We start from the raw sequence: 25,501 nt of genomic DNA, 5'->3' as shown, positions 1-25,501 counted from the left end.
AACATGGAGCTTTTCTAGCTGTTAAAAAAAACCAAACCCCTCTGTCCCAGCTAAAACTAGGACAGTATCCACCCCTTATTCCATACCATGCACATCATGCTCAAACCTTACATATATACTATTCCCTTAGCCATGGGTCATCTCTCCTAAATGTGTCTTCATCTGTTGTAGTAGTCTCTCAGGGCAGGAAAGATGACGTGGAATTCGCTCAGTCGGTAGAACGGATGACATGTAGTCTTTGTTGCGTGTGGCATCTGGAGCTCGTAGTTGGTGTATCCAGCTGCTGTCTGCAGGTTGAAGATGTTGATCTCAAGGAAGTTGCTGGGTGTTTGGAATCGGTTCTGATTCTGACGAAGTTCATTCTTCATTAACCTGGATGATTCTTAATATAATGACATTAGTACAATGTGCACACAATTCAATTCATTTTATCATCTATTTTCACCCAACATCAAATCCCCTTGAGGTACACATTGGACTTCCCCGTCCTTTTGCATCACCCACCAAGTGCACCCAGGTCCCTGAGCAAAAGCAATCCCACGAATGGGTTTACCTTTACCCGAGGCAGGAATAACCCAAACTGTCTTCCCGAGTATATTTCTCATGTGCACTACAGGGACTTTATCTCCTTCTACAGTACGTAGAAGTTCTGATTGCGCAGGACCAGCTCGATTTGCAGAGCCTCTAGTGTTGACTAACCAGGTGGCTTTTGCTAAATGTGTATCCCAATGTTTGAAGGTTCCACCACCCATTGCTTTCAGTGTGGTTTTTAGCAATCCATTATATTGTTCAATCTTCCCAGAAGCTGGTGCATGATAGGGGATGTGATATACCCACTCGATGCCATGCTCTTTGGCCCAGGTGTCTATAAGATTGTTACGGAAATGAGTCCGTTGTCCGACTCAATTCTTTCTGGGGTGCCATGTCGCCACAAGACTTGCTTTTCAAGGCCCAAGATCGTGTTCCGGGCGGTGGCATGGGGCACAGCATAGGTTTCCAGCCATCCAGTGGTCGCTTCCACCATTGTAAGCACGTAACGCTTGCCACTGCGAGTTTGTGGAAGTGTGACATAATCAATTTGCCAAGCCTCTCCATATTGATATTTCAACCAACGCCCTCCATACCAAAGAGGTTTTAACCGCTTGGCTTGCTTGATTGCAGCACACGTTTCACATTCATGGATCACCTCTGCAATAGTGTCCATAGTTAGGTCCACTACTCGATCGCGAGACCATTTGTATGTGGCGTCCCTTCCTTGGTGGCCTGAGGCATCATGGGCCCAACGAGCTAGAAATTTTTCACCTTTATGTTGCCAGTCCAGATCCACCTGAGCCACTTTAATCTTGGCGGCCTGATCCACCTGTTGATTGTTTTCATGTTCTTCTGTGGTCCGACTCTTGGGTACATGGGCATCTACATGTCGTACTTTCACAATCAGCTTCTCTACTCGAGCAGCAATGTCTTTCCACAACGGGGCAGCCCAGATGGGTTTACCTCTGCGTTGCCAGCTGCTCTGCTTCCATTGCCGTAGCCATCCCCAAAGGGCATTTGCTACCATCCAAGAGTCAGTATAGAGATAGAGCATTGGCCACTTTTCTCGTTCAGCGATGTCTAAAGCCAGTTGGATGGCTTTCACCTCTGCGAACTGGCTTGATTCACCTTCTCCTTCGGTAGCTTCTGCGACCCGTCGAGTAGGACTCCATACAGCAGCTTTCCATTTTCGATGTTTTCCTACAAGGCGACAGGATCCGTCCGTAAACAGAGCGTATTTCTTCTCATTGTCTGATAGTTCATTATAAGGTGGAGCCTCCTCAGCACGTGTCACCTCCTCCTCCTCTGATGACATTCCAAAGTCTTTACCTTCAGCCCAGTTAGTGATCACTTCCAAAATTCCTGGGCGATTGAGGTTTCCTATCCGAGCTCTTTGTGTGATCAGCGCGATCCACTTGCTCCATGTGGCATCAGTTGCGTGGTGTGTAGACGGGACGCTCCCTTTGAACATCCAGCCGAGCACTGGCAATCGGGGTGCCAGGAGCAACTGTGCTTCCGTACCAATCACTTCAGAAGCAGCTCGGACTCCTTCATATGCTGCCAGTATCTCTTTTTCAGTTGGAGTATAGTTGGTTTCGGATCCTTTGTATCCTCGACTCCAAAACCCAAGAGGTCGACCTCGCGTCTCCCCTGGCGCTTTTTGCCAGAGACTCCAGGTGGGACCATTCTCCCCGGCTGCAGTGTAGAGCACGTTTCTGACATCTTGTCCTGTCCGGACTGGTCCCAGGGCTACCGCATGGACTATTTCTTGTTTAATTTGTTCAAAGGCTTGTTTTTGCTCTGGGCCCCATTCAAAATTATTCTTCTTTCGGGTTATTTGGTAGAGGGGTTTTACAATCTGGCTGTAGTCGGGAATATGCATTCGCCAGAAACCCACAATGCCTAAGAAAGCTTGTGCTTCCTTTTTGTTGGTTGGTGGGGACATAGCTGTTATTTTATTGATCACGTCCATCGGAATCTGACGACGCCCATCTTGCCATTTTATTCCCAAAAACTGAATCTCCTGGACAGGTCCCTTGACTTTACTCTGTTTTATGGCAAAGCCTGCTTTCAGAAGGATTTGGATTATCTTTTCACCTTTCTCAAAAACTTCTTCTGCTGTGTTGCCCCATACAATGATGTCATCAATGTATTGCAAATGTTCTGGGGCATCACCCTGTTCCAGTGTGGTCTGGATCAGTCCATGGCAAATAGTGGGGCTGTGTTTCCACCCCTGGGGCAGTCGATTCCAGGTATACTGGATGCCCCTCCAAGTGAAAGCAAACTGTGGCCTGCATTCCGGTGCCAAAGGAATTGAGAAAAACGCATTAGCGATATCAATTGTAGCGTACCACCTGGCTGCCTTTACTCCAGTTCATACTGAAGTTCCAGCATATCTGGCACGGCAGCACTCAATGGTGGTGTAACTTCATTCAAGCCACGATAGTCTACCATCAGCCTCCACTCGCCATTGGACTTACGTACAGGCCATATAGGGCTGTTAAAAGGTGAGCGGGTCTTTGTGATGACTCCTTGACTCTCCAGTTGACGAATCAACTTATGGATAGGAATTAGAGAGTCTCGGTTGGTACGATATTGCCGTCGGTGCACTGTTGTATTAGCAATTGGCACCTGTTGTTCTTCGACCCTCAGTAACCCCACAGCAGAAGGGTCCGTTGAAAGACCAGGCAAAGTAGACAACTGCCTGCCTTCTTCTGTCTCTACTGCAGCTATGCCAAAAGCCCACCGATACCCTTTTGGGTCTTTGAAATACCCTCTCTTAAGATAATCTATGCCAAGGATGCACGGTGCTTCTGGGCCAGTTACAATAGGGTGTTTTTGCCACCGCTCTCCAGTTAGACTCACTTCAGCCTCTAACACAGTCAGTTGTTGAGACCCCCCTGTCACTCCAGAAATACAGATGGATTCTGTCCCTCTAAAGTTCGACGGTATCAAGGTGCATTGGGCACCAGTATCCACTAAAGCCTTATATTTTCTGGGGCATGATGTGCCAGGCCACCGAATCCACATAGTCCAGTAAACTCGATTATCCCTCTCCTCCACCTGGCTGGAGGCAGGGCCCCTCTAATGCCTGTTATCATATTCATCAGAGGAGTCAGCAGGATTGGAGTCAGGGTGGCTAGGAGGATCAGCCCTCCCATTTTGACTAGTGGACTGCTCACTGTAGACTGGGGCAACCGCTGTCCTGGAGGAATTGGAGAAAGTTCTATTCCTGTTGGTTCTTCCTCCCAACTGGCGTACCCTTGCCTCTAAAGCGGAGGTGGGTTTTCCATCCCACCTTCTCATGTCTTCTCCATGATCACGGAGGTAGAACCACAGCTCACCCCGTGATCTGTACCGTCTCTCTTGTCTCTCTCGAGGAGGGTAACGCCTGGTTCTGACAGCTGAAATTCTAGAACGTTCGGGTGGTGGGAAATCTACTTTTTCTCTTAATTCTCGGACCTCTTCAGACAGCTTTTCCACAGCCGCAACACAGGTTCGTATAGAAGTATTATCATCATATCGTCGGAGGTAGGTGACCAGATTACCTACGGATAGTGGTGCTTCATCGTCCCCGAAGTCCATTATTGCCAATGAGGTGGAATATGCTGCTGGCGCACTCCGTATAATCTTCTGCCACATTGGTCGTGTGCACCGGACGTCATCTGGATCTTCGAGTCTTGGTCCGCTTCTCGAGTCAAGATAAATCAACTCTCGCACAGCCAGTTCTCTCAGATACTGAATAGCTTTTTCTATGTTGGTCCACCTGCTTACATTACATGGCACCTCGTCCTTGTAGGGGTACCTTTCCTTTATGGCTGCCAGGAGTCGTCTCCAGAGGCTGCAGACTTGTGTCTGCCTTCCAATTGCTTTATCAATGCCTCCATCCATGGCAAGGGCTCCCAGCTGCCTAGCTTCACTACCATCTAACTCCAGACTATTGGCTCCCATGTCTCAGCATCTGAGCAACCAAGAGACAATGGGCTCACCTTTAAGACGGCCATGATCTTTTCGAATATCTCGCAGCTCGCTCATTTTTAGAGATCTGGTGGTTATTCTCTCATCTATGATGTCACTCCTCCTCCATTGAGATTTCCTCTGGGGCGAAACAGAACGCTCCCACTTCATTTCTCGTGATGGCCCTTGTCGCTCTTCATCATCATCATCCTCTCCTCTGCGTTCTGACTTTCACACACATTTCCTCGGTTGCTCTTCCTCCAATCGTTGTGATGGCCCTGGTTGCTCTTCTTTGTCTGGTTGCTCTGATGGCCCTGATTGCTCTTCCTCATTTGGTTGTTGTGATGGCCCTGATTCCTCTTCTTCATCGTCTAACTTTTGTATACATTTTCTTTTCCTTACGGGGGCAACTGATACCGTTGTAGTCTGACTAGCTATAGTGCTTGTCATGGGAGTTGAGATGGCAAGCACAATAACCCGAGAAATAAATTGATATACACCCCTAAATGGCCGATTGATTTTGAATATATAGATAATTAAACATATATTCAGGAGACCTTGCAGGACAATCAAACCGGTTAAATTATTCCAATGATGTTCGGCATTATCAAAATCAACGTAAGCTTTTGTGAATGAAAAGTCACCGGTATAATTGGCGATGATATCCGCCAGGTGACGCTCAAAATTAATAAACGAGTTCCACATCACCATCCCCCTCTGCACTGCTGAATACAAAGACTGAGCTGGTCCCAGCACCGATGATCTTATCAGAGTTACACCGTACAGTATAGCAAAACCCTTAATTACCGATAACATACTTTTCATGCCGGTCCAACACCCAGAGCCAGAAAACCGCATAAACATTCCGCCTAACATCATATAGGGTAGATAAGACAATAAATTATGAATGTCCGGTAACATGTACGCAAGCATAACAAACAGCATTCCAGCCAGCCACATCGTTATCTCAACCCCTTTGGGCCCCACGTTGGGCGCCAATTAAGACTGTCGTGGGTTAGGTTGAACCACCCCACACACACACAGCCGGTCACTCCCCCTCCCCCACCCCCAGGAATGAGGGAGAGAATTAAAGGATAAACGTGAAACCCGTGGGTTGAGATAAGAGTGATTTAATACAGATGATTTAATACAATGTAGGTGCTCACCACCCCCTCATATGCGAAGCCCGTCTCGTCCCGAAAACTGCAAATCCCGGACGAACGCGAGGCCCCGAAATAGAGAGGGGCAGAGAGGGAGAGATAGTACTCCGAGAGTGGGAGTACTGGGAGAGAGAGAGAGGAAAGGAAAAAAAGAAAAGCAATAGAGCGAAAAAAAACCACAGCAAGCGCAAAAGAGCAAAAGCGGCAAAAGCGCAAAAGCCAAAGCGCAAAAGCCCTTCTTCCCATCTGACCCTCGCTTTTATACTGGGCATGACGCTGCATGATATGGAATACTGATTGGCCAGTTTGGCCCTCAGTCTTAAGTTCCACACAAATCACAAGGGGAATCGTGTCCCCCTTGTCCCATCTATGCTCCCCCCTTATCCCGCCGTGCTTCTGCACTCCGGCACACTGAAAAGTCCTTGGCAGCTTGTTATCAGCGTTCTTCTCAGAGTGAGCCTCTGAGTAAAACCAAAACATGGAGCTTTTCTAGCTGTTAAAAAAAAACAAACCCCTCTCTCCCAGCTAAAACTAGGACAGTAGGGCTAACTTTGAAGTTGCTCAAGGAGGATCTTCCCTCCTTCTTTTTCCAGTTACCTCTAAATATATCCCCTTGACACTTTTGATGTGTTATAAGGTTAAGGAAGAAGCAAAAAGCATGTAGAAAACTTGTTTGGTGCCAGCAAATATGTATTGATTGATGATAATCTGGCATTGACACCAAAAAGTCAACAACACTATTGAATTCAGAGTCTGAACACTTGCTGCATCCTCTCCACTGGTGTATTTTGCCAAATTCGTTCTTCCGTTAACCTTTTCCCACACACTTTTGTTGCCTGATTTTCTTTGCTCTTATAATATCTAATCGATCTTAAAAATGGGTCTATTAAGACGTGCTTATTATTAAGAATGACCAATGCATCCTTGTTTAAGAGACTGTAAAAAATGAAAGTCACTCATAGCGTTGTTAAGCTATAATCAAACATTGAAAATTTCTATGTAGAATGCCTTATCAGGCTAACTTGTTTTTGAAAAATGTCAGCCAAAGTCATCGAACTGTTGAGACAAAAGAAAACATATTTCTCCATCCACACTTGTATAAGTTTTTCTTTTAAAAGCTCTGGTACTTCTACTCTTTTGATTATGGACTTGAAACTGAGAAGTGAGGTTGGGAGTGTGTAGTTTATTGCAGTTCATGAAATTTTGCCTGAGTTTATAGCTCAAACATATTAAGCAGAAGATTATGTTTGTTTTACCCTGTTTATATGTCAAATTCTCCAAAGACCAATGGATGTGCTCCAGGTGGTCCTAAATGGGGCATCTCCTTGCAGCTGCTGCTTCTGCTATTAATTATATCAACTCTGGGTTCTAGTACCTAATCTATGAACAAAGAGTCTATTCTTTTCCATATACAAGGCCTAGGATATATGGTTGAAGGAAGCTATCCTATTGAAACAGAGAAAGGAGCAAGTACTAAACCTGTGGTGGGAATGGAAAATGTTCTATGACTATTAACATGGATATTATTTCATTCTCCTTTTATGGCCATGTGCTAGCCTGATTCTAACACAACCCTCAAGCCCTCTGAAGAGATCATTTACACATGAAAACAGCAACTAGGGCCAGTCAGTGAGGAGGAAAGGAAAACATGAGTTGGCTGGTTAAGAAGACTGGGACTGTGATCCAGTAAGCAGGATAAAGAGCTGATGGAAGTGACTGAAAAGGCAAGAGTGGGTGGAAAGAAGAAAGTATGGTGGCAGACATACAAATCTAACAAACAGCCAAAATGCATGACTGTCTGGGAAAAAGAACATTAAAACCAAAACCAAACAAAAAAAACACTGACTGGATAAATAGCCCAGAAAAGTTGTCTCCATACAGGAGATGATGCCTATATGATTTTCCTGATATAACTGATAACGATTTAATTTGTAGATAGCACCTTAAAAGCAGATGGCAGGAGGAGCTGGCTGACACAACATAACTTGTGCTATTTATCCACCAGTAAACTGCATTTTAGTATGGTTGATAATTTACCGCAGAAAAATTTAGGTTGTAAGGGACCTCCAGAGGTGATCAAGTCCAACCCTCTGCTCAAAGCAGGTCTAATTAGATCAGGTTGCTCAGGGACTTGTCCCATCAAGTCGTGTACATCTCCAAGGATAGAGGTTCCACACCTTTTCTGGGCAACCTGTTCCTGTATTTAACTACCCTCATAGAAAAAAGTATTTTCCTAATATCTAATCAGAACTTCCCATATTACAACAAGCATTCATTGCCTCCTGTCCTATTGCTGTGCACCTCTGAGAAGTGTCAGGTTCTATCTGGAGTCTGAGAAAGAGACAGACTGATGGAACCATGCTCTGCCCTCCCTGAGACAGAAACAGGAACAGCCACTAGAAAAAAAACAAGATCAAAGGGATCCTGTATCCTCCCCCGACTAGGCTGAAGGCAGCAGCTTAAAGGAAAGGAGTGAACGGAGGCAAGTCCATGCTCGGGGTGGCAGGTGAACCCCCTCCTTGCCCACCTCGCCTTCCCAGGTGCCTCTGCACAACAGGTATGAGGCTCTGGATGTGGAAGGCCTGTCAATGGATGATGTGGATGACCGTCCATCTGCTTCAGAGGTGTTGCCAGGATCAGAAAGGCCTACCTCCTGTATCACGACCATCTCCACGAGGAAGAAAAGACAGATGATAGATGTAGTTGACTCCCTTCTGAGGGAAACAGAGGGTCCGATATGCCAGACAGACCCTCCTCTTAGGGAAGTCTTCTGCCTCCCTGGGGCCCAGGTTAAGGACATTGCTAGGAAACTTCCTAGCCTGGTACAGCCCTCGGACTATTACCTGTTATTGCTCTTCCATGTGGGTGGTGATGAAGCTACAACGCGTAGCCCAAGGACGATCAAAAGAGACTTCAGGGCCCTGGAACGGTCAGTAAGGGAATTTGGAGCACAGGTTATTTTTTCCTCTTTCCTTCCAGCTGCGGGCAGTGACATTGGAAGAAACAAACGTGCCCAGTCTATTAATACGTGGCTCTGTGGCTGTTGTCACTGCCACACTTTTGGGTTTTTCAACAATGGGATGGCCTACACAGCACCAGGCTTTCTGGCACCAGATGGGATTCACCTTTCTCAAAGAGGGAAGAGGGTCTTTGCTCATGAGCTAGCAGGGCTCATTCACAGGGCTTTAAACTAGATTTGAAGGGGGAGCGGGATAATATCAGGCTTGATCAAGACAAGCTGAGAGCACCTGGAGAGCAGCAGAAAGGAATTCCAGCCTCTTCAGCCAGGAAGTCAGCTTCATCAGGGGACCAACTTAAATGCTTCTATGCAAATGCACGTAGCATGGGGAATAAACAAGAGGAGTTAGAAGTGTGTGCACGCATGCAGGGCTATGACCTTATTGGCATCATGGAGACATGGTGGGATGAATCCTATGACTAGAGTGTTGGAATGGAAGGATACAGGCTCTTTAGGAAGGACAGGCAGGGGAGACAAAGAGGAGGTGTCGCCCTCTATGTCAAAGACCAGCTGGAGTGCATGGAGCTCTGCCTGGGGATGGATGAGGAGCCAACTGAGAGCTTATGGGTCAGGATTAAAGGGAGGGCAGGGACAGGGGACATAGTAGTGGGAGTCTGCTACAGACCACCTGACCAGGAAGACCAAGTGGATGAGGCCCTCTACAGACAGATAGGAGCAGCCTCACATTCATGAGCCCTGGTCCTCATGAGGGACTTCAACCACCCCAAGCCTTCTCCTCTTTAGGCTAAACAGTCTCCTCTTTAGGCTAGCTAGGGGGAGGAGGCAGAGCCGGGAGGAAAAAGAAAGGGGGGGGGAAGGAAGGTGTCGGTTTTAAGATATGGCTTTGTTTCTTCTTATCCTCTCAAGTAACCGGTTTTGTTTCCCTTTGTCCTTTTAAGTAATCGTTAATAAATTGTTTTGTTTTAAGAAAGCCGAGTTGCTTTTGCCCGGGACCATGGTTGGTGGGTGCTCCCTCTGTTCTTGTCTCAACCCTCAGTCCTTTTATTATATTTTTCTCCTCTTCACTTTACTGGAGTGAGAGACTGGCTGCGTGGAGTTTAGTTGCCAGATCGGCCTAAAACCATGACAAACATGAATAGGAGGAATTAGACGTCTGTGGGCATTTGCAGGGCTACGACCTCAGGGATCACAGAGATATTGTGGGATGGCTCATACAACTGGAGTGCTACATTGATGGATACAGAATCTTTAGGGAAATCAAGCCAAGAAGGCACTGGAGATGAAAGAGGAGCTGGAATGTATGAAGCTTTGTCTAGAGATGGATGATAAGCCAGTCGAGAGCTTAAGAGTCCGAGTTGGATAACATACCAACATGGGTGATGTTGCGGGCATCTGACACAGACTGCCTGAACAGGAAGAAGTAGATCGCTTTGTGCAACCTGGTCTAGTGGAAGGTGCCCCTGCCCATGGCAGGAGGATTGGAACTAGATGATCTTTGAGGTCCCTTCCAACCCAAACCATTCAATGATTCTATGATTCTATGATCAAGTCTTGTGATGGGTTGACCTTGGCTGGCCACCAGGTGCCCACCAAGTCACTCTATCACTCCCCCTTCTCAACAGAACGGAGGAGAAAAATGCGATGAAAAGCTCGTGAGTCAAGATAAGGACAGGGAGATCACTCAGCAATTACTGTCATAGGCAAAACAGACTTGGTTTGGGGAAGATTAATTTAATTTATTGCCAATTAAACGGATTAGGATAATGAGGAGTGGGAACAAATCTAAAAACACCTTCCTCCCACCCCTCCCTTCTTCCCAGGCTCAACTTCACTCCCGACTCTTCTGCCTCCTCCCCCTGAGTGGTGCAGGGGAACAGGGAATAGGGATTGGGATCAGTTCATAACACTTTGTCTCTCCTTCCTCCTCACACTCTTCCTCTGCTCCAGCGTGAGGTCCCACCCACAGGAGACATCCCTCCACGACCTTCTCCAACGTGATTCCTTCCCACAGGCTACAGTTCTTCACAAACTGCTCCAGCGTGGGTCCTTTCCACGGAGTGCAGTCCTACAAGAACGGATTGCTCCAGTGTGAGTCTCCCCACTGTGTCACAGGTCCTGCCAGAAAACCTACTCCAGCATGGGCTCCTCTCCACAGGGCCACATGTCCTGCCAGGAGCCTGCTCTAGCATGGACTCTCCACGGGCTGCAGCTTCCTTCAGAGCACAACCACCTGCTCTCACGTGAGGTCCTCTGTGGGCTGCAGGGTGACAATGTGCTTCACCATGGTCTTCACCATGGACTGCAGAGAAATCTCTACTCTGGTGCCTGGAGCACCTCCTCCCCCTCCTTCACTGACCTTGGTATCTGCATAGTTGTTTCTTTCACAACCTCTCTCCCAGCTACTGTTGTGGAGCCATTTTTACCCTTTCTTAAATATGTTATCACAGAGGTGCTATCAATGTCTGGCTCAGCTTTGGCCAGTGGCAGGTCCATCTTGGAGCCGGATGAAACTTGCTCTTTCTGACATGGGGACAGCTTCCAGTGTCTTCTCATAGAAACCATCCCTGCACCCCCCACGTCTACCAAAACCTTGTCATGTAAAGCCAATGCAGGTCTTCTTCACACAACTGGAATAAGCCTCACGTTCACAGGCTCTGGTTCTCATGAGAGACTTGAACAACCCCAATATCTGCTAGAGAGACAACAAAGCAGAGCACAAGCAACCCAGGAGGACAGTTAAGCAGTGCAACTGGTTGCCCAGAGAGATTTGTGTAGTTTCCGTCCTTAGATGTTTTCAAGACCCTACTGGGTAAAGCCCTGAGCAAACTGGTCTGAATTCAGCATTGACCATGCTTTGAAAAGGAGGTTGGACTAGAGTCCTCCTGAGGTCCCTCCCAACCTGAATTATTCTTCGATTCTATATTATGTAGCAATTATTTAGTTTCTGATTTAACAAGCAGAACTGACCACTTCACCTAAGATCCTTTTAAGAAACTTATGATCAGTCATGAAAATTCTTTTGGGCATTCCTACAGGTATATCAGTAATTGCAACAATTGATTCCTATCTCCTGAAAACTTCCATCATGAATTTTCCGCCTTCAATTTTTGCCTAAGTGCTTTTTCTTTTAAAGAGCAAAACCCTGCAGGAAATGGCAATTATTGCAACACTGCAGTTTCAAGTAAGCTCAAACCATTGCCAACATACGGTTTATTTTAGTTCCAAAGAGCAAAATGCAATGTGCAGTGTTAATTAACTAAGCATTCATTCATGTTAATTTATTACCCACAGAATAAGAAAAAATCAAAGTATAAGGAATACTGTGAATAATGTATCAACGATATTTAGTTATTTAAGAAAAGTATTTTTTTTTTCTGGACAAATGCTATGTAAACACCTAACGTGTAAATGCTATGTAAAACACCTAACATAAGATCTTTTTCACCCTACTGTATTACAGGATGATCTGTTTTAAAAAATAAGTGTGGAAAGAAGCAGCTCAGTGTCTTCCTGATTAAAAAAAACCCAACCAAATGTCTTTAGCTATGAAGAAAGAGGAATTCTAAATTCTAAGGATATAATATTCCCTCTTTCTAGCTAAACACTATATTATTAGAGGACAGCGATGTATAGAGTGATCACAAATTTCTAATGAGCTCTGAAAATGATACATTAAATTAAAAAAATTTGTTGTCTTCTGTCCTGTAAATAGTGGTTAACATACCCAGCCATTACCAAAAGCCTAAGTACCTTCATGCTCCAAACATTCTTCAAGTTGATCTGACTATCATCAAAATTGCCAAAAACCTCTTCCAGAGAATCTTAAGAACAATCTGGTGCAAAATAAATGGCCTGAGTTCATTCTGACAGTTTGTAAAGTGTTACTAAATATACATTAAATGATGTAGCAAAAAAAGTTGAGGAGAACATTTATTTTTGGATAAACATTCAAAAAGCTTGGGTTCTCATCTGAAATCTCTCTCCTACACAAATCTCACAAATAAGATTTTGCAGTCTTTCCGGTACTTGTAATTGCTGAAATTGAGAAATACAATGTGAAAAATATGTTGAACATAACTTCTCTGTCTGGAATAGCAACTCCCAAACAAGTTTGTTACTGTCCATCCTGTCACTTGTGAAGAGATAAAAAGGCCATTCTCAGGGGAAAGAATCTATTGCCAGTAATACACAGTGGCTCTGGTCTTTTGCTAGAATCATTAGATAATAATCAACTTTACTCCCAACTCAAGTATAGAGTGTTTGACTTCTTTTTAAACAAAGAAATTTGGCTTTTTCCTACACAGTAGTTTTCATTCAGTTTGTGGGCACTAAAAGTTTTCACAAAAATTTCAACTGACCAAATTTTACTTAGAGCTTGTTTTTCAAAATTTTTTTCCTCACCGTTAATTTCTTTTATGGCAATATTTATTAGGAAGCTATGTGACAGAGTAGGTTTTGGGGATTATCCCCCTCCCCCTCAAAATACTGAAAATCAGGAAAAGGAAAAAAGATGAAACTCATAAAAATAGAATTATCAGTTTACATCCTTGCTAAATTAAAACACATTTTCCCATTTTTTTTGGCCAGCTGCTGTTGGTACCTTTCCGATTATCCAGAAAAAAAGAAGCCTGCCTATGATGGGATATTTCTACAAAGCAGTACTTGCAAATATTTCCCTGAGTTGCTTCTTACAGCATAGCTAACAGAGGCAGCCAACAGATGCAGCAATTTGCTCAGAAGGGGGCCAGAAACTTTGCAGAGAACAGCATCCATGTCCTGAGCAATAGTGTTAATGTGTCACAGGGCACCACCTCCAGCCATTGGAGCAACTATCTCTATAATGTCAGAGGCCTCAATCCAGACCGGACTCCCAAGGGAGGATGCAGCTCTTTGAGTAAAGCGAGTGCCTGGGGTCTCTCACTGAGACTGGGACGGAGGAAGATAGTTTCCTCGCCTGCAGAAGGTGTGCAGTGGTACAGGATCTGTGTTGCCAAGGAGGTGCAGGAAGAGGTCAGCAGACTGTGTGATATCAGACATGGTGAGAAAGAGATCAACCGGATCTTTTTCAAGACCCTGCAGCCTGATCCCTCAGCTGTATTGAAGGAGGATCAGGTGGTCTGGGCTTACTGGGTTAGGAAATGGCAAAGGCTGGAAGCTTGTGACTTCTGGCAACAGGAAGAAGGCTCCTGCTCCACCTGCATATCTCCAACTAAAGAACAGGTTCAGTACCCTCGCAGCAGATGAGGGTCTGGGAACTTTGTCCAACGAAGCATCCAAGCTAGCTAAGCCTGAGCCACGCAGCAGCACCAGAAGGAAGTGGCAAGTGATAAAGTGGGAGACTCCATGCTGTAGGGAATGGGGGCCCACATCTGCCAACCTGACCTGCTGTGTTGAGAGATCTACCGCTTGCTGGGGGTTGGATCTGGGATGCTGTGGAGATACTGCCAAGGTTTGTCTCACCCTTGGACTATTACCCCTTGCGAATCTTCACATGGGCGCCAACGATACTGCCAGCGGAGACCTGGAGCATATCAAGTGTGACTACATGCATCTGGAGGCAATGGTCAAGGGCATGGGGGCCCAGGTAGTGTTCTCCTTGATCTTTCCAGAGAGAAGCAAGGGCTTGAGGAGGAATGGAAGGATCCTGTGGGTCAACAATTGGTTGCCCAGCTGGCGATGGCAATCGATATTTGTATTTTATGACCATGGGGACCCTTCTTTAAGGATTGAAGACTGCTAGAGAGAGATGGGATCCACCTGACCAAGTGGGGCAAAAACATCTTTGCCAACAGACTGGCCAACCTGGTGAGGAGAACTTTAAACTAGAAATGACAGGAGAGGGAGATGACGACCCATAATCGAGAGAGGGAGTGGTGGAATGGGTTGGCAAGCAAAGGATGCAGAGTGTTATGGAAAAGAGAGAACTCGTAATCAGCAAAACAGGACGGAAGGGGAGACACTCTGCTGGACGCAATTCTTATAAACAAGGAAGCTTTTCTTACAATTCTTACAAACTAGTTGGTGGTGTGAAGGTTGCGGGGCTGCCTGGGCTGCATTGACCATGAGATGGTGGAGCTGGGAATCCTGAGAGGAGGGAACAAGGCAAATGTTCATGCAAGGCTCATGCAGTCCAACAAAGGTCCAACCCCTCTCCCATGGGCAGGGATGCCTTTCACTAGATCAGGTTGCTCCTAAAGCACCCCAGGATGCGGTTTGCCCTCTTGGCTGCCAGGGCACATTGCCAACTCATATCAAGCCTGCTGTCAACCAGCACCCTCAGACCCCTTTCTGCAGGGCTGCTCTCTAGCCACTCCTCTCCCAATCTGTATTTGTGCCCGGCGTTACTCTGTCACAGATACAGAATCTGGCATTTGGACTTGTTGAATTTCATGCCATTGATGATTGCCCAATGCTCCAATCTATCTAGATCCCTCTGCAAGGCCTCCTGTCCCTCAACAGAGTCAACAGGTCCTCCCAGTTTGGTATCATCAGCAAACTTGCTAATGGTGCATTCAACTCCTGCATCCAGATCAATGATAAAAATATTGAACAGAACTCGCCCTAGAATTGAACCCTGAGGAACACCACTGATGACTGGTTGCCAGCCAGATGTAGCCCCATTCACTATAACCCTTTGAGCCCTGCTGTTCAGACAGTTCTTCACCCAGTGCACCGCATACCTGCTCATCTCACAGTTGGAGAACTTGTCCAGAAGGATGCTGTTGAGGGACAGTATCAAAAGCCTCACTAAAATCCAGAAAGACTACATCCACCGTGTTCCCTTCATCCACTAGATGGGTGCCCTTATCATAGAAGGATATCAAATTAGTTAGACAGGACTTTCCCTTTGTGAATCCATGTTGACTGTGCCTGATGATTGCATTATTCTTTAAGTGCCTTTCAGTAGTACCCAGTATGATCTTCTCCATAATTTTTCCAGGTACTGAGGTCAAACTAAGAGGTCTGTAGTTCCCTGGGTCTTCCCTCATGCCCTTCTTGTAAAGTGGAATAACATTGTCTAGCTTCCAGTCAGCAGGGACCTCCCCAGACTCCCAAGACCTTTGGTAGATGATCAAGAGGAGTCCTGCCGTAACATGTGCTAGCTCCTTCAGTACTCTGGGATGAATCCCACCAGGCCCCACGGACTTATGTACATTCAGCTGATGCAGCTGGTCCCTTACAATTTCAGTGTCCACAAATGGAAAGGCACTGTTCTCGCAGTCATGGTCCTCCGACTCAGGGGACCGGGCAGCCCAAGGTCTATCAGTGTTATTAAAGACTGAGGCAAAAAGAGCATTGTAGGCCTCTGCTTTTTCTTCATCTCTATTAATCAGGTGACCATCTTCAACAATCGTCACTGGTTTCCACTTGGACATTGAGCCATGCAGTCACTCCATCATAGAAGGCCACTAGATTAGTCAGGCATGATTTGCCCTTGGTGAAGCCATGTTGGCTGTCTCGAATCACCTCCCTGTCATCTGTATGCCTTAATATATCTTCCAGGAGGATCTGCTCCATGATCTTCCTGGGCACAGAGGTGAGGCAGACTAGTCGGTAGTTCCCAAGGTCCTCCTTTTTACCCTTTTTAAAAATGGGTGCAATGTTTCCCTTTTTCCAGTCATTGGGGACTTCTCCTGACTGCCATGACTTCTCAAATATCATGGAGAACAGCTTAGCAACTCCATCAGCCAATTCCCTCAGGACTCTGGCATGCATCTCGTCAGGTCCCATAGACTTTTTCATATTCAGGTTCCTCAGGTGGTCTCGAACAGGATTTTCTCTTACTATGGGAAGGACTTTGTTCCTCCAGTTCCTATCTCATGGTCCATCCAATCGAGAGGTGTGGGAAGAGAGATTGTCAGTTTGAAATTTAAAAGACGTGCCAATTCATGCACCTGGGACAATATAACCAATAAGCCCAGTACTGGCTAGGATCCGTGTGACTGGGGAGCAGCCTTGCTGAAAGGGACCTGGGTGTGCTGGTGGACAAGCTGAACATGACTCAGCAGCGTGCCGCTGCTGCAGCAAAGGCAAATCAGATCATGGGCTGCATCTGCAGGGGCATTATTATCAGAAATAGAAACATGATCATCTCACTCTACTCAACCCTTGTGTCCCAGTTTTAGCTGGGACAGAGTTGGTTTTTTTTTTAACAGCCAGAAGAGCTCCGTGTTTTGGAGGCTCAGAGGCTCACTCTGAGAAGAATGTTGATAGCAAGTTGATGTTTGTGGTTGGAAGTGAAACTCCAAGGACTTTTCAGTGTGCGGAGTACAGAAACACGGCGGGATAAGGGGGGAGCCTCTGCGAATCCCATATTTAGGTACAACTTCAGTTACAGAAAAAGAACACAGTATCACAACAACATCGAAGAAGAAGAAAAACACACATTTTACAAACAATCCACCCCTTGTCCCTTCACCAGTCACAACAATCAAAGTTTCCCAAGGTCCTTCTGTTTTTCAGCACTGTGAAGTCCATGTTTTGCCCGTTACCTCTCCCAATCACTATTCTTATCTCAAATTCCTCGAGCCCCACGTTGGGCGCCAAAAAAGACTGTCGTGGTTTTAGGCTGATCCAGCAACTAAAACTCACACAGTCTCTCCTTCTCCAGTAAAGTAGAGAGGAGAGGGAAAAAAAAAAACAAAGGGACTGAGGGTTGAGACAAGAACAGAGGGAGCACCTACCAACCATGGTCCCGGGCAAACCAGACAGGGCTTTCTCAAAGCAAAAGAGTTTATTAATGATTACTTAGAAGGACAAAGGGAAACAAAAACCGATTACTCGAGAGGACAGAAGGAAACAAAACCAGATCTTAAAACCGACACCTTCCCCCCCCCTTTCCTTTTCCTCCCGGCTCTACCTCCTCCCCCCAGCAGCACAGGGGGCAGGGACTGGGGGAGTGCAGGTCAGTTCATTCCGTGCTGTTACTGCTGCTTCTTTCTTAAAGGAGAAGGAGTCCTTACACCCTTTTCCCCTGCTCCAATGGATCCCCTACCCACGAGGAAAAATCCACAAACTTCTCCAGCGTGAGTCCAGCCCACTGGAAACAATCCTTCCCCACAGATTGCTCCGGTGTGGGCTTTACCACAGTCTCGGGTACTTAGGGAGTTTTAGCCACTCGCTCCGGCGTGGGTCGTCACGCAGAATCCAGATGCCTCTCTGCCTTGCCGTGCACCCCAACGCGACCATCCTCAGGCTCAGGCATCTTCTCCCCACGGGCTGCGAGTGGGTCTCTGCTCCACCGAGGCCGTCCTGGTTGCAGGGGGGCCACCTGCTATCTCACCATCAGCCGCAGGGGAAACTCGGCTCCGGCACACCTCCTCCCGCTCCATCCTCACTGACCTGGTGTCGATGCAGCTGTTTCTCTCAGATCTCAGTCCTCTCCAGGTGAACTCAGCCCAGTGGGCACCCCGGGAGTGGGGTGCCCCTGAGTTCCCCAGCTGGCTCCGCCGCCGCCATCCTCCGTGGGCAGCGCCGGCCCGACGCAGGCAGCTGCCCGGCCGGGAGCCAGGGAGCGGGGGCAGTGCCCTCCTCCCTTCTCTGCTCGATCCTGGGCGAAGCACCTTTTCCGGTCCCTTTGTCCTGACTTAAATAGGGCAATTCGCAGAGGCGCCCTATTGGCTCAATCCCGAGGGGGATGGCAGTCTGATCTGGTGGCCAGAACTAAGCCTAACCCGGTTCCAAAACCAGGGAGGTCACAGGGACCAAAACCCCTCTCCTGCCACCAGAACCACCCCCCCCTCCACATCAAACCATGACACCTTGTCAGGCCACATCTGCAGTATTGTGTCTAATTCTGGTCTTCACAATTCAAGAAAGACACGGACAGACTGGAGAGGGTCTGATGGAGGGCCACAAAGATCATTTCTCCCTGGAGAGAAAAGGCTCAGGGGGAACCTCCTCACAGTGTTCTAGTACTTAAAGGGCAGCTACTAAGAGTATGGAGGCTCTCTCTTCACAAAAAAACACATGGAGAAGACAAGGTACAATGGGTAAAAGTTGCACTAGGAGAAATTTTATCTCTACATAAGAAAAAAATTTTTTACAGTGAGAACAATCAATCACTGGAACAACCTCCCCAGGGACATGGTAGAATCCCCATCACTGGAGGTTTTCAAGAAGCAATTGGACAGAGTGCTAGAGAATCTCATCTAGACTCCCTTTCCCACAAAAGGTTGGACCAGATGATCTTTTGAGATCTCTTCCAACTTAGGCTATTCTATGATTCTATAATTCTGTGCTTGCCTTTCTACTCATTGGATTGGATCATTCTTGTTTTCTGATGAGGCTCTCATCGAAGATCAACTAGCTCTCCTAGGCCCCTTTCCCTCCGGGGCAGTTTCCCATGGAATCCTGCCAAGCAGGACCCTGAACAGGATAGAATATGTTCTCAAGCTCAGGATTGTAATTATACTGTTTTAATTTTCAAAAGTTATACCATTTCAATTTTCCATTAAACAAAGTGTGTATTTTGAGCTATATCAATTTGAAAGTCCAAGTTAGTGCACAGGACCAAATATCCACTGTGTTCAATAGCTAATAAAAGATTATAACCTGTTAAAGGGTAATGATCCATGTCATTATGGACCTGAGTGAAAAAAGACATGAGTTAAGTGAAAAGTTAAAGACTAACTGGTTAATGAGGCCCAAATGCTTGTGCTTGCAAATGCCCAAATGTCAAAAGCACTTGACACTGTCACACACAACATCCTTGTCTCTAAATTGGAGAGACATGGATTTGATGGATGGACCACTTGGTGGATAAGGAATTGGCTGAATGGTCACACTCAAAGAGTTGCAGTCAAGGGCTTGATGTACAGGTGGAGACCAGTGACAAGTGGCGTTCCTCAGGGTTCGGTATTGGGACTGGTGCTGTTTGGTGTGGTCGACATGCTGGAGAGAAGGGATGTCATACAGAGAGACCTTGACAGGCTTGAGAGATGGGCCCGTGTGAACCTCATGAAGTTCAACAAGGCCAAGTGCAAGGTCCTGCACATGGATCGGGGCAATCCCTTGCACAAGTACAGGCTGGGCAGAGAATGGATTGAGAGCAGCCCTGAGAAGGACTTGGAGGTGTTGGTTAATGAGAAGCTCAACATGAGCCGGCAATGTGCACTTGCAGCCCAGAAAGCAAACTGTATCCTGGGCTGCATCCAAAGAAGCGTGGCCAGCAGGTCGAGGGAGGTGATTCTGCCCCTCTGTTCTGCTCTCGTGAGACTCCACCTGGAGTACTGCATTCAGCTCTGGCATCCCCAACACAAGAAGGACATGGAGCTGTTGGAGCAAGTCCAGAGGAGGGCCATGAAGATGATCAGAGGGCTAGAGCACCTGTCTTCTGAAGACAGGCTGAGAGAGTCAGGGTTGTTCAGCCTGGAGAAGAGCAGCCTTCCAGTACCTGAAGGGGGCCTACAAGAAAGCTGGAGAGGGACTTTTTACAAGGGCATGTAGTGATAGGACAAGGGGCAATGGCGTTCAATTGAAAGAGGGGAGATTTCAATTAGATATAAGGAAGGAATTCTTCCCTCTAAGGGTGGTGAGGCACTGGAACAGGTTGCCCAGAGGAGTTGTGGATGCCCCATCCCTGGAAGTGTTCAAGGCCAGGTTGGATGGGACTTTGAGCAACCTGATCTAGTGGAAGGTGTCCCTGCCCATGGCAGGGGGGTTGGAACTAAATGATCTTTAAGGTCTCTTCTAACCACATCATTCTATGATTCTATTATTCTATGAAATGTTTAATAGTTGGAAAGAATTGAGTTAAATTGCTACTGTTCCTTTGACTTTTTTAATTCCTTCAGAAATTGTAATTCTGTTTTAGTTTTATTACTTTTTCATCATAACACCGTACATATTGTTGTCCAGTTTAAAATTTCACTCTGCTGAACTAACTGCATGTCTTACAATACATATGAGCTCAGAATTTTAAGCTTCTGCCAGAGAGTGTCAGTGACTTTAAAATCAATAGAAAACATTTATAGGACTCTTGTATATAGGACCATCTTGGCTGACTTTTTTTGTCACATTTAGAATTTTGTAACATACACAGTATATAAAATAAATGGCATCTAAATAAAACTCCATCTTTGAGTGTAGGATTTTAAAAGTTACAGCAGTTTTATAAATTACTGTATAATGTATTAATACTTGAATGAGATCTTTCTCTCATCTCTTTAATTCTTGTCACACTTTTCTCCACCCCTCTTCAGATGGGACTGAAAACATTTTCCATGAAGTTTAATGAATACTTATTTTAACAGTGAGTCCAAGTTAATTACTCAGTACTTTGACATAATGAAATGTTATTTTGTGTGGAGGCAGGGGTTGTTTGCCAATCCTATTTAGTTTGTTTATAGCAACTGTATGCTTTTCTACAATGATATTTCCCTCACTTAAACAATTCAAATAAATAACTAGTACTTCTTTTGTTTGTTTGTTTGTTTGTTTTTCCTGAAGTCGAACAACTTATCCTTACACAGAAACCCAGATGTATAGCCAAAACACTGGGGGAAATTACTTCGATACTCAAGGAAGTTCTGCACAGGCAACAGCAGTGGTCTCCTCTCATAGTATGGTGAGCACCGGAGGGATTCAGATGGGTGTTGCAGGAGGACAGCTCATTAGCAGCTCAGGAGGGACCTATCTGATTGGCAATTCAATGGAAAATTCTGGTCATTCAGTGACTCATACAACGCGGGCCTCCCCAGCTACAGTAAGTACTTCAGAACTATGTTAAATCTTTGTGGAGAGTTTCTTAGTCACTATGATGTTCCTGTGTGCTGACATGTTTCTGTAGCAAAAAGCATATTATGTTGGCAGAATCAGTAATACATGGTGTGCTGGGTTTATGTGGTGGAGTAGCAGGGGAGGGGCTACAGGGATAGCCCCTGTAAGAAACTGAAATTTCCCTGGCTCCAAAACCAGTCGGACCTGTCTCTTGCCTGGTCAGACCCGCCTCTGGCCAGGGCTGAGCCAATCAGCACTTCTATGAATGCCATATTTAAGAAGGGGACAAAGGAACCCGAACCAAGCAGGACCTGGAGTGAAGAGAGGGGGGAGGCAGGGGGGTCTGACTCCTGGCCTCTCGTGCGGGCGTGCGGGCGGCTGCCTGTGTTGGGCTGCCACCACTTGATTGGTGATGGCTGCAGCAGCACAACTTGGAGCTATCCAAGGCATCCCACTCCCAGGGCACCCGTTGGGCGGAATTTGTTCCTGCTGGGACGACCAGGGTTCGTTGGGTCAGTCAGGTCCAGCATGGCTGCAGTGGAGAGAGGACTGAGATCTGAGAGAAACAACTACACACACATCAAGGTCAGTGAAGATGGAGCGTTAGGAGGTGCATCAGAGCTGAGATTCCCCTGCAGCCTGTGGTGAGACAGCAGGCTGTCCCCCTGCAGCCCATGGAGGTTAACAGTGGAGCAGAGATCCACCCACAGCCCATGGAGGACCCCATGCTGAAACAGAGACGCCTATGCCCAAAGGAGTTTGTAGAGGACTGTCTCCTGTGGGAAAGGACCCCACGCTGCTGGAGATTGACAGCAGAGCAGAGATGCATCTGTAGTCTGTGGGAAGTGACCCTATGCCGGAGTTGGTGGCTGCACCCTAAAGAAGCCGTGACTCCATCAGAAAAGCCCGCACTGGAGCGATCTGATGGGTAAAGACTGCATCCTGCAGGAAGGGACCCATGTTGGAGCAGGGGAAAAGTGGAAGGAGCCTTTCCCCTTGAGGAAGGAGTGGCAGAAACAACATGTGACAAACTGACCTGCAACCCCCATTTCCTGTCCCCCTGTGCACTGAGGGGCGGAGGTAGAGCCAGGAAGAAGGGAGGGGTGAGGGGAAGATGTTTTTAAGATCTGGCTTTGTTTCTCGTTATTCTCTCTGAAGTAACTGTTAACGAATTAAATTGATTTGTCCCCAAGCCAAGTCTGTTTTGCCCAGGACCATGGTTGGTGGGTGATCCCTCCCTGTTCTTATCTCCACCCTCAGTTCTTTTGCTACATTTTTCTCCTCTCCTCCCCATGGAGGAGGGGGTAGGAGTGAGCTAGGAGCTGCCCTGGTGCTTAGTTGCCACCTGGAGCTAAACCCGGAGACATGACTTTGTCTTAAAATATTTACATTTAGTTTAACTTCATGCATGTGAATAGTACTGAGTGAGTGCTGTCCTGGTTTAATCCCAGCCACACAGGGACTTGCTCACTTGCCCCGTGGTGGGATAGGGAGATAATCTGTAGAGCAAAAGTGAGAAAACTCGTGAGTTGAGATAAAAATAGTTTACAAATTTAAAAATGAAATAATAATAATAATTATTATTAATAATAATAATAGCCCCCAAAAAAGAGAGAGAGAAAAATAAAACCCAAGAAAGACGAGTGATGCAAATGAAAACAATTGCTCACCACCAACCTACTGATGTCCAGCCAGTCCCTGAGCAGTGACTCCCTCGCCAACCTCCCCCTTAGTTTTACTGCTGAGCATGACATCATATGGTATGGAATATCCCTTTGGTCAGTTGGGGTCAACTGTCCCAACTGGGTCCCCTCTCAACTTCTTGTGCACCCCCAGCCTACTCGCTGGTAAGGTGGTGTGAGAAGCAGAAAAGGCCTTGACTCTGTGTAATCACTGCTCAGCACTAACTAAAACATCCCTGTATTATCAACACTATTTCCAGCAAAAATCCAAAACATAGCCCCATACTAGCTACTATGGAGAATATTAACTCTATCCCAGCCAAAACCAGCACAGTGCACTGGGGATGCTCACATGCATAAGAATGTGGATGAGACTGAAAATGTGTAGGACTGGGGCCTGAAATAGCTTCTTTAGACACTTCATCTTTCTTTCTGAAAAAGAAAAAAATATTACTAAGACAATTTATATCTAATATAAATTTTAAATAAAATAGCTTATCACACAGATGTTTGACTTTATTTATGTTTTTATTACATATTATTTCATAGAATCATAGAATGGTTAGGGCTGGAAGGGACCTTCAAAGGTCATCTAGTCCAACCCCCCTGCAAGGAACAGGGATATCTCCAACTAGATCAGGTTGCTCAGGGCCTTGTCCAACCTGGCCTTGAACGTCTCCAGGGATGGAGCATCCACCACCTCTCTGGGCAACCTGTTCCAGTGTTCTACCACTCTCATAGTAAAAAATTTTTTCCTAATATCCAACCTGAACCTACCTCCCTCTATTTTAAAACCATTACCCCTTGTCCTATCATAACTGGCCCTCCTGAACAGCCTCTCCCCATCTTTCCTGTAGGCCCCCTTGAGGTACTGGAAGACTGCTATAAGGTCACCCCGGAGCCTCCTCTTCTCCAGGCTGAACAGCCCCAACTCTTTCAGCCTGTCCTCATAGGAAAGGTGCTCCAGCCCTCTTATCATCTTCGTGGCCCTCCTCTGGACCCTCTCCAACTGGTCCATGTCCTTCTTATGTTGGGGACTCCAGAACTGGACGCAGTACTATTTTTAGGTTTGCAGCTTATTTCAAGATCATAGAATCATAGACTCATAGAATGGTTTGGGTTGGAAGGGACCTTAAAGATCATCTAGTTCCAATCCCCCTGCCACGGGCAGGGACAACTTCCACTAGACCAGGTTGCTGAAAGCCTCATCCAACCTGGCCTTGAACACTTCCAGGGATGGGACATCCACAGCTTCTCTGGGCAACCTGTTCCAGTGTTTCACCACTCTCAGAGTGAAGAATTTTTTCCTTATATCTAATCTAAATCTCCCCTCTTTCAGTTTAAAGCCATTGCCCCTTGTCTCATCACTATATGCCCTTGTAAAAAGTCCCTCTCCAGCTTTCTTGCAGGCCCCCTTCAGGTACTGGACGGCTACTATAAGATCACCCCGGAGCCTTCTCTTCTCCAGGCTGAACAGCCCCAACTCTCTCAGCCTGTCTTCACAGGAGAGGTGCTCCAGCCCTCAGATCATCTTCGTGGCCCTCCTCTGGACCTGCTCCAGCAGCTCCATGTCCTCCTTGTGTTGGGGACTCCAGAGCTGAATGCAATACTCCAGGTGGGGTCTCAGGAGAGCAGAGAAGAGGGGCAGAATCCCCTCCCTCGACCTGCTGGCCACACTTGATGCAGCCCAGGATACGGTTGGCTTTCTGGGCTGCAAGCGCACATTGCTGGCTCATGTTGTTCAGAATACTAAGAATATATTATCTTAGTTCGTTGTCATTACTTATTTATGGTAGTTCTCAATTCCATTTCAAGATCAGCTTATTGTGGAAATGTCTTAAGGGATGGAAAAATGCCTTCTGTTACAACAATGACAGTGAATACTATAAAAATTTAACCATGATGATAAAGATGTTCCTTTCCCTTAAGGAATTCCAGGGATGTAAATGGGTTTATGCTTATTCTATCTTTGCTGGATAGCCTTAATGAACACTTACCAAACCTTTCATGACATTCTGACCTGATTGTAGAGTTTTGGAAATAATGTGCAAGAAAACTTGTGACACTTGTAGTAACAAGACCTGAAAATTTTCATGAAGGGATTGATAGTGAGGTATAGGATTATTAAATAGCATTTATTCTGCTATTATTTATATTGCTATTATTTTAACTTTTCCATATCTGGGATATGCAGGAGGCTGAGATACTCAATGACTTCTTTGCCTCACTGCAAGTGCTCTAGCCTAAGTCGCAAAAGACAAAGGCAGGGACTGAGAGAATGAAGAACAACCCACTATAGGAGAAGATCGCATTCGAGACTGTCTAAGGAACCTGAAGGTGCACAAGTCCATGGAACCTGATGAGATGCATCTGCGGGTCCTGAGGGAACTGGCAGATGAAGTTGCTAAGCCACTATCCATTATATTTCAGAAGTCGTGGCAGTCTGGTGAAGTTCCCTTTGAATGGAAAAG

At 46.3% G+C, this 25,501-nt stretch overlaps 1 protein-coding gene across 1 annotated transcript in view; it reads left to right on the top strand.

Moving 5' to 3' along the window:
• Positions 1–25,501, top strand: part of LOC147526259 (transcription factor RFX3-like) — a 150,572-nt gene that overhangs the window by 22,594 nt on the left and 102,477 nt on the right. Inside the window, exon 3 of the mRNA XM_086630164.1 lies at positions 21,079–21,334. Coding sequence (XP_086486290.1) covers positions 21,079–21,334 — 256 coding nt within the window. The remainder of the gene's footprint in view (positions 1–21,078; positions 21,335–25,501) is intronic.

The sequence above is a fragment of the Tauraco erythrolophus genome, chromosome W, assembly GCF_009769465.1.
Source record: "Tauraco erythrolophus isolate bTauEry1 chromosome W, bTauEry1.pri, whole genome shotgun sequence".
Classification (NCBI taxonomy): domain Eukaryota; kingdom Metazoa; phylum Chordata; class Aves; order Musophagiformes; family Musophagidae; genus Tauraco; species Tauraco erythrolophus.
This window is presented reverse-complemented; position numbering and strand designations above follow the sequence as displayed.